The sequence below is a fragment of the Geospiza fortis genome, unplaced genomic scaffold (genome assembly GCF_000277835.1).
Source record: "Geospiza fortis unplaced genomic scaffold, GeoFor_1.0 scaffold271, whole genome shotgun sequence".
Lineage (NCBI taxonomy): Eukaryota > Metazoa > Chordata > Aves > Passeriformes > Thraupidae > Geospiza > Geospiza fortis.
This window is the reverse complement of record NW_005054405.1, coordinates 26,226-36,066: the sequence shown is the minus strand read 5'-3', so window position 1 is coordinate 36,066 and position 9,841 is coordinate 26,226. Positions and strand designations below refer to the sequence as shown.

The window sequence follows — 9,841 nt, the reverse complement described above, 5'->3', positions numbered from 1 at the left end:
GGTGTCCACGCTCAGATGCACAAATGCAAGCCAAGAGCCACGTCCCCAGGGCTCATGAACTGTTTCTTCAATATGAATTTTCCCCATGATCCTTAAAGCTCATGACTGTAACTCTGCTCACCTCCACACCCCTTTCCAGTGCTGTATCACATGTATTTGTCCACACTTTTGCTCTTGAGGATCACAAAGCAAAAGTCCCTGTCTCATGCAAGGCTGGTGCTGCTAGTCTGCATCAGAGCTGTGATGATTCAGGGGCTTTTAGGGTGGTTTTTTCCCCCCCCACCAGCCAATAAGAGCACTCACAGAAACACTTCTCTGGCAGGAAGCAGGGCAGTGGCTCCTCGGGCAGTCGGGCTCCTCTTCTGGAGTGGTGGAGATGGCAGTGAACTTCCCCTGCAGCTTCGCTGCACTTTGCTGTCTGGCACTCTGGAGCTTCACCGGGACTTCAGGTGGTAAGAATGGGAAATAATTGCTGTTTTCCTTGTGGTTTACGTTCTGTGAGTGCTGCTACGTAGTGCTGCGGTAAATAACAGCCTTTCTCCAGCTGCTGCCCGCGCTGGCTCAGCACTGCAGGGCTCAGGCTGCAGCTGAAAACCCAACGGCTCAAAAGACTTCCTCCTTGTGTAGTGAACCATGCTGTCCAGGGATATCATTTAGGGGTTTTAAAGTCAATTTATGGTTTTAACTCATTTGTCAGTGTTTAAACTCTGCATGACCTTGATTATTAAATCTAAAGGCTGCGGGTAACAATCTGACTGCTAAGTACAGATGGACACTTGAGTGCAGATTAGCTGACTTTTAATGAAGCATTAACCTGTTTCATTTCTTTCTTTGCTGAGCAAGGGAACTCTCTTGATTGCAGCTGGCCTTAAATCTTTAGAATGGGAGCTGCAGACATGAGTGTTTCTCTCTGAAGGTTTTGGTCCAGTACTAATGAATATATTCCAGTATTACTTTGGTTCACATATACAGAAAGAACTCAGGGATGGTGTTTGGTTAGCCAGTAGCTTTTTTGTTCTGCTGTGGTTTCCTTTGGGGGCTGCAGAAGCATGCAGGAACTCTGTCACATCTTAAATGTAAAGATAAAGCACTAGCCTTGCTAGGGGGTGGAAGTTTTTAAAGGAGGGAGAAATGGGGAGGAGGTTTTCAAAGCATCTGGTGAGGAAGAAAAAACCAACACGTTGCAATCTGCTTTTTTGTTTCACTGTAGCCTGGGAGGGAGCAGCCACAGGATTGATTGCTCTCTCATACTGCAGGAACAAGGTCCCCAAAGCAATCCTCAAGGAGGAAAGCACAATAGAGAGCCTCTTAACACAACATTCAACTCATATCTGCAAAACCAGCCCTTGTTTGCTTAATAACAGATGGTTGCCAGTTAATTTTGAGCAAGAAAAGGGTCTAGCCCTACTATTGCCCAACAGAAGGAGCAAGAGGAGGGTTGGCTTTTCCATCTCTCTCTTGACATTTCCAAATCCAGGAGCAAGGATGGGCTCTGAACAGGAATGCTCTGCTCCTAAGCACCTCTCCCTAGAGCAGCAAGAGTTGTCTGCTCAGATTGTGAGATCAATTGTGGCCTCTGAGTATTGTAGGTGCCTGGCCAAGTTATGCTGTGCCTCTGATCCTACACAGCCTGGATGTTTCAGGAATGCTGGCATGCCTAGAGCCCTGCAGTGCTATGTGACCCTCTGAGCCAAGTCTGCCTTGTGCCTGGAACGGGGCCATCACCTTACACAAATTCTAATTTTTAGGAAATGGCACTCAAGACAAGCCACAGATGAAATGGTCAGAAAAGGCTGCAGAGAGAAAATCAGAATTACAGGTACCTCACACCAGAGAGTCCCTGGGGTTTGGAAATAGAGTACTGCAAACTATTCCAAACACTTAAAGTAATTTCAGACCTGTGTGTTTGCCATGGAGTGACCACCTTGAATGGGAATGAAAGCACACGAAGAAAACCAAATCCTAGCCTTAAGGAATCTGAGTCCCCAGAGGAAAAGGGTGGGATAAAGATCTCCTACAAGGGCTCAGTAGATTTTACACCCACTTTGCTCTGGTATAAGTCGTTTTCAACACCAGGTTGCAACAGATGAACGAGGTAAAACACCCAGTACTCCTTGGTGAAAGCTGGGGGAAAAATATAACCTATAACCTATCCCCTGCTTACAACACATGGTATATTGAGTCTACCTGTCTACAACACCTGTCCAGCTTGCTCACCTCTCCAGGTGAAGCATTTCAGAGGCCTGGCCATGTAGGACATTGCTGGATCTCCCAGGCACTGGAGTCAGGAACAAGGGCTCTTGGACTCTGACTCTTGGTTTGAATAATACATGTAAGAGTCTTCTTTCCATCCACACAGTGTGGTTTCAGCCAGTTTCATTCACCCCAAGCCTATAAAAGACGTCACCATGACTCAAGAGGTTCTCAAAAGCCACAAAAGGACATTGTGTACAGATTGAAAGGGGCTGTGGTTATCACCCCCTCCTGCAAAGAACAGTATCTGATGTCAACACCCCCACCACTGCAACACCTGACTTTCCAACAGGTGTGAGAGCAGATATTCAAGCAAGGTGCTGGGGAGCAGCAAGAAGAGCCCAAGGCAGCAACCTGCTCTCAGCCTGGCAGAATGTCCCAGCTGCTAGGTGAGCTCAGGAAAAAGCTGCTCCCCATAGCTGCTGGGTTGGTATTGATGGCACAGGAAAAAGCATGGCGTTTCTGAGAAACAGGACAGCTGGCCTGGTGGGCAAACCAAGGGCCTGCTCTGCCTGGAGCTTCATTTCTGCCTGCAGACAGGTCCTGCACGGCCCTCCTCAATCACCTGTGGATGCCAGTGCCTTAAACCCCTGTGAAAAGTTTTGCCCATGAGCTGAGCACTGGGTGAGATGTGCTTGCCTGAGAAATAGCTTTGGTCCAAGGCTGCATGGTCACAAGCTTCTGTGACTCTCAAATCCCACCCTTGCTGCAGTGGGAAAACACCATCCCACAGAGAATAGGTGTAGCCACATTTCTCCTCACAGAGACAAGCAAGGCACAATTATTCCCAAGAATATTTCTGGGATTCACGTTCTCTGAAGCTCAAAGAAAGGAAAAACAATTCTTTTCATTTGCTGTGCCTGTGTTTGTGCAAAAGTAGAATGCAATATGGAGACTGTTTACCCAAAGTGATGGTGTTTTGTTTCCTTGGCCTATCAGGGCCAAGAGTGTATCAGGACTGTTGGGTGACAGTCACAAGATTCTGTGCAGTGTGAGCAGAATTGAGTGCTTGGCAGATTCAGTTTAGATGTAATGTAATATCGTGTAACATAGTAAAGAATAATATAGTCTAATAAAGTAATTAATTAGCCTTCTGATAAGATGGAGTCAGATGAATCATTCCTCCCCTTCGTCGGGGGTGAAAATATCACCAATAAATAGTTTTGGGACCTACAAGTGGATTCTGTCGGGTGAAAAAACACCTCAACACTTGCCCAGCGCTGGCTGCACACACATAGTGCCAACACAGATCAGAGGCAGGGCACAGGAGAGCCCATCACCTTCACAGCAGACACAAAACCACCTGCAGAACATCCACTCCTCTCCAACACATGGCCTGGGTCTCCCAGCTCCCACCTGCAAGAAAATACAAGGGTCATTAAGGTAGTTGGGGTATCAGCCAGGAAGAGAGATGGATTTTTGACATCCTTGGGTTGAGGAGGGATGTGGAATTGTCTCCTTTGCAGGTCAAGGAGTAAATCTCTGAGCTCTGCTACAAGTGGGTGCAGCAATTAACACCTGTGAGAAGGATGTGACAGTATAAGTAGGATGTGCATAAGCAACATGTGTGATAAATTTTTGTCACCTTCCATGCTGATGATGTTACATAATTCTGGTTTGGTCTATTTTTTATGTTTAATAGATTTCAGATCATCAAGCTGCCCCTGCAAACTGGCTTAAGCGCACAGCCTATGCTCTGTGCAGCTGGCTGGGGGTGAGAGATCTGTCTGTGAAAAAAAGCTAAAGGTGATAAAAAGCTTGACTTTGACAGCAGATTGAGTACAACCCCTGTGTGTACACCTGTGTGCACAAACACACCCAGGCTCGCTGCCTGCGCGCACACAGGGTCACCTCCTGCACCTGCAGCCCTTGGCATTGGCAGTGGCTGGATGGCACTTTCTGCAGGATTGGGGATTTCTTCCTCTTCTTGGATTTCAGAAGTGGGAAAATGGAGAGGAAGGGAAATGTAAAAGGGGGTGAAATAATGACATCAACTGTAAGCTCTGAGCTTCTTTTAAATGATTGAAAAATAAGCGGTGCATGGGGAAAGAGCTACACAAGCAAGTAAAAATATACAGTAAATGGTTTTATGAACTGCTGTAAGGTGAAAGGTCATGGGTTAACCCCCACACTCCCCAATTTCCATTTCCTGCACGCCTTGCTTCTCCACTCCATGACCTTGATAATCATAGAATTGTTTGGGTTGGAAGGGACCTTAAAGACCATCTACTTCCAACACAGACAGGGACACTTTCCACTAGAAGGTGGAAGGTGTCCCTGTCTCAAAGCTCCACCTAGCCTGGACTTGAAAACTTCCCAGGATTAAACATGTACAAGTGTCTTATCACCCTTCCAGTGAAGAATTTCTTCCTAACATCTGAATGCTTCTAACATAAAAACCTCAAGATGCCATCAAAGGTTTAAGGTGGGGTGTGGGATAAAAACTTGTATCTGTAAGAGAAGATATGCAAATTAAGAGCAGCAGGACTCTCGAGCCAGTGTTTGATATGTTATCAAAACTATGCTGCACTCTGAGCAACATCTGACCTATCTTTACAAGCAGTTTCAAAAGTGGTCCTTTTATAAACCGGGAGTTATAACAGAGACATTGAAATAATATTTGTGATACTCTGGCTTCTTCTATAGTATTTGTGATACTCTGGCTTCTTCTAAGCAGAGCTTTTGAGCTCTGCTTTCACTTCTTCACGTCACTTCATTTCCTAGGACTGTTTCACCATTTCAGACCTGTAAACAAAACCTACTTTGTGATGGATGCGAGCAGAGATCTGCTGAAGTACAAATGCATTGGACAAGTAAAAGGGTTTAGCATTGGTTCAGAGGGCTGAAGCTCCCACCCTTTCGTGCCCCTGCTGTGTTTTACCCTGGTGTTTGGTGTTGTTTCAGGTACAAATGTTACACCACCCCACTCAACCATAAGACCTGGCTTCCCTGTCCCAGTGAACACCAACAGCCCCGAGGTCCGCAGGGCCGCTCGCTTTGGGGTCTACAGATACAACAACAGCTCCAATGACCTCTTCCTGTTTAAGGAATCACAAATAAAGAAAGCCATGGTACAGGTAAGAGCAGCAGGCTCCTGATGGTTCTCCAAACCATCTTCTAACTGACCCTCCCATGGCATATCCAAGACACAACATCCCTGATCTTCCTCAGGGCTGCTGAAGCTGTCCCCTACAGCACTGCTACACAGGAGGGCTCTGTGTGGGTGACACACAGTTCCCAGCTTTAGCACTTGATTTCTAGCCAAAGTTTTGCCATCTCTTTCCCCTGCCCTCACTCTAAAGGAGGAAACTGCTTTCTCTAGATAGTCAGAGGGCTGAAGTACATGCTTCACGTGGAAATCAAACGCACCGTGTGTGAGAAGAGGGATCACCCCAGCCTGGACAGCTGTCACTTCCAGAGGGAAAAAAACCTGCAACAGGTATGTGTTCCATTTATTTGGGGTGCCCAGGAACTGCAGGGGATTCTTGGTCATCTCTGGCTGTACAATCCCTTTTAGACCAGCTCTGCCATGTCTCCATATGTGTACAAGCCTCTCCTCGGCAGTGCCAGCTGGGGTGAGGCCAGGTTCTCACCTTTCGTGCATCCAGGGCCAGCTCCTGCCTGCAGGGGGTTGAAGCAGACACATCCACCTGGCCCATGCTCCTGGGTGACTGAGGAGAGTGTGCAGAAATAGACTAGGTGCTAAATAGGTTTCCTGGGTGGGAAACACTTTATACAGGCTTTCCCACCAGACAGGATTACTCAGCAAACAGCACTTTTCCTAGGATAAAGTGGGCAGACAAAAGGATGCTGTTTTCTCCTGCCCCATCACAGCCTGCAATGCTGAGATCAACCAGCAGACACCTGAACTTTCTCACCTGTCCCCCTTTTATTCACAGATGCTGAGATGCTATTTTGAGGTCTGGATAACACCTTGGACACACAAAGTGCATATTCCTGTTGCCCACTGTCACCAAGACCTTTCCTCATGAGAGCCTGACTTCCAGAGAATCTCCTACCCTGAGTTTTTCCTTGCCTGGACTGCTGAGGTCAATACTGAAGTGGGGAACAGCTGCACAGGACTGCACAGAGCTTTTCTACCAAAGCACATGGTTGTTTTTTCCTTGAGAAAGACACTCAAAAGACAAGGCCTGCCTTGACTGAGTGTCTTGCTATCCAGTTGTGTATCTGTTTTTCCAAAACTAAACTGCACATGAACATGTGTTGTCATTCATTTGCCATCCATCCTCTGGCTGAATTGCCAAGCACTCCCAGGAAGCTCTGCTGCACTTGTTTTGAGATGAACTTTCACAAAGCCATGATGGAAACAAGTCTAAACCACAGCACGTGTGAATACAACACCTAGGAAAGCCTGACAGCAGTGGGGTGGTTTGCCTGGGTATACACACACACACAAGTTTTAAGATTTTCCAGTGCCAGGGAAATGGTCAGACACATGTGTCAGGAAGGCAAGAGGGAGAGCTGTTCTTTTTTTTTTGTTTTAAGACAGAGGTATGGATAAGGATGTCTTGAAACACAAACATCCCAGAAATTACTCGGTCCAATGAGTGCTTCCACTTTAATTAAAGCTAAGCTACACTGTGGAAGGGCATCACTGCAAATGCCAAGGCTAATAAATCTAATCATATTGCCAAAGAATAATTCTGAGGTTAAACAGCATAGTTCCATCCAGGTTAATACACAACATTTAATCTCTGGCAGACCACAGCTTATATTCAGGTTCAGCACAATGATGGTCTTCTCTAGGTGGGCATCCACCATTCCTTCAAGTCTTCACTCTTCAGCCATGGGCTAATTCTTGCTTACAGTGGACTAAGGTTCCTATTAGGAAGAATTTGTAAAGTCTGAGCCCATGATCAGTCATACACAGACCAGCACTTCTAAATGGGCAGGGCCCTGATCTAAGCCACAAAGAACACTTTTTTTTCCACAAATACTCCTTTTTTTCTGAACGTTGTTGCCTTTCTGCAGCAATATTGTAACTCCTATCAGCAGTAACACCCCCAATTTCAGCCCTTTTAAAACCCATTCAGTCAAGAAAGGCCAGTGAGTGGTCTGGCTCCAAGCCAAGGTCTGGGGATCTTAAAACAGATTGTATTAATAGTACAGCTGAGTCTCTGCTCCAAGTAATCCCAAAGCTGGGCAAGTCTCAAGTCCTGCTTCAGAAACACCACTTGTGATGAACAGGTGGCTCAGCAGCAGCTCAAATTCAGCATCCAGTGCTGGAGAGGCAGCTGGGCTGCATCTTATCTTTGGGAACAGCAGTGTCTTGGCTGGAAAAAAAAAGGCAAAAAAAAAGAGCAGTGCTCTAAAGAAAGCTCCAGAGGGGCCACATGAGGATGTAATGTGATGCTACATTCAGCCACCACCTACAGCCTGGTGCCAAAGACAAGGAGAAACAAAGTCAGCAATGGTGGCTTGGGCTGTCCACAAAGCAGGAAAGCCAAACCACAGCTAAGTTTGTAGGGGAGCAGGAGAAGCCAGGAAGAGCTGCTCTTTGCATCTCAGAGGGGCTGGGAATGGTCTCCAGCCCTCTTCTCCTTCAGCTGCACACTTCACACAATGCCAAGGGCCTCCAACCAGGCTGTCAGCTCCAGACAGGCTGGGCAGATCCATGTTCCTTCCCTCAGCCAGCAGGACAGCCTGGTGTTGAGGAACAGATGTCACCTGCCTCTCACATGCCACCAAGGGGGCGAGCAGGCAGCACGCTGTCACTTCAGGTGTGTGCACAGATGCATGCAGGCAGTGAGCATGTCACACAACAGTGTCCCCTGTGCGACTCTCCAAGCCCCTGACACACAGTGCTTCATCTCAGTCACCTCACCAAGCCAATTCTCCATCTGTCACAGCAACAGAAGTTAAAGCCAGGTGAACTTGGCACCATGCAGGCTGACAAACCCAACAGGCCTTTGCTGTTCTCCCAAGGAAAATGCAGCAGGACTGTTCAGAGCTCTCCATCCAAACAGAAAAGCTCCTGCTGAGAAAGAGAGATCAGCCTTATGTTCAAAGCTGCATCCAAGGGCTCACTGTGACACAGAATTCCAGTGTGCTTTACAAGGAGAAAGGCACACTGGAATTGTAGTACCCATCATCCCCTCAGCTATTGTAACAGAGCTTTCATCAGCACCAAAGAAAGGAGCAGAGCTAAAGTCCACTGAGCTCTTGGTATCACCCCAGAGCACTTCACTCAGGAAGGATTTGGGTAATTAAAGAGGAGGAAACTGCTAGCACTGACCTAAAGAGCTGCAGCTAAATGCCACTTCATCACAATGACATGCAGCAGTCCAAAAGCCAATGTCTCTGCCCTCTGCATCTTGTTTACACCAAGGTTAACAGTTCAGCAATTCACTCCAAGGAGTTCATAGCCCTGCAGACCTTGCTGGGTCTCTGACATCTATTTCAGGTTACAATGGCAATTCAATAATATTTTTAGTAAAGATTTAGGGCATGAGGTGAGAAGGAAAACTTGTTTCTGCCAGCTCTGTATGCTGAAGAAAAAGGAACAATCCCAGCAGTGACGTTAAGAGCTTGTGGGACAACCACAACCTGAGTTTTAGCAGGGCTCCCAAGTGGCCAGTGATCCTCAAGCAGAGCTCTGCATTTGCTCAAAAGCTCTGCTCTGCAAGTATCTCCTCTCATACTCCCACTTTTTAAATTGCACAGGAAACAAACTGCCTGCCACCAAAATATCAAGCATTGCTGGCTGACAGACTTCCCACTCTGCCTTCTCTTGACACCAGCAGCTCCACATGAAGGACCTGGGAGCTCTGCCTGTACCAGATGCACCCAGTTTCACAGCCTGACTGACTTTCAGAGCCCACTGACAGCTGGGGGAGTCACAGCTCCATGCAACCAACACAAGGTTTAGCTGGCAGCAGGCAGATAAGGAGACAAGACAGCTGCTGACTGTGAGGAAAAAGCCTTCCACACACAGCTAACTACAACAACTTATTGCTACATTTTTCAGTCCCTGCCTCAAAAAAATCAGCGTATGAGCGAAAATCAGCTGCCTCCTGTGCTCCTTCTTTTGCAGCCCTGTTTTTAAGCAGGTTACATGAGAGTGTCAGCATCATCAGATCCCTGTTGTGATCACTGAGCAGACAGAGCCAGAAGCTTAAGAGGTCATTATCTCACCTGCAAAGTTTGTACTGGCACAAAGCAGACACAAATTTAAAGGAATTTAAAGATTTATGCAAAGACTTTGCAATCACTTTCATCAGCTGTTCACACTGAGAAACCAACCTTTGCATAAAAGTGTCAGGGGCACACAGGTTATGTTCCAACAGCTCTAGTACAGATGTTTGCTCCAGACAAGAAACAGGGCAGTTAACTGTGGAGTAATATTTTAAATACTTTCAGCAAAATCTTCTTGATACTTGTGCCCTGCAGAAGCATCTATTCCACCAACAAAGTAAAACAAAACACATTTTTTAAATGCACAGCTGTGGTGCACTCCAGCTCAGTTCCTCTCCTTCAGACAAGAAACAGTGCAGTGAATTGTGGAGTAACATTTTAAATACCTTCAGCAAAATCTTCTTGATACTTGTGCCCAGCAGAAACATCTATT

General features: G+C 46.7%; 1 protein-coding gene across 1 annotated transcript; it reads left to right on the top strand.

Moving 5' to 3' along the window:
- Positions 1–325: 325 nt before the first annotated feature.
- CST7 (cystatin F) lies at positions 326–6,473 on the top strand. The gene is made up of 4 exons (XM_005426218.2): positions 326–452; positions 5,158–5,330; positions 5,576–5,692; positions 6,153–6,473. The coding sequence occupies exons 1-4, from the start codon at positions 377–379 to the stop codon at positions 6,243–6,245; spliced, it is 459 nt and encodes a 152-aa protein (XP_005426275.1). The 5' UTR covers positions 326–376; the 3' UTR covers positions 6,246–6,473.
- Positions 6,474–9,841: the final 3,368 nt, after the last annotated feature.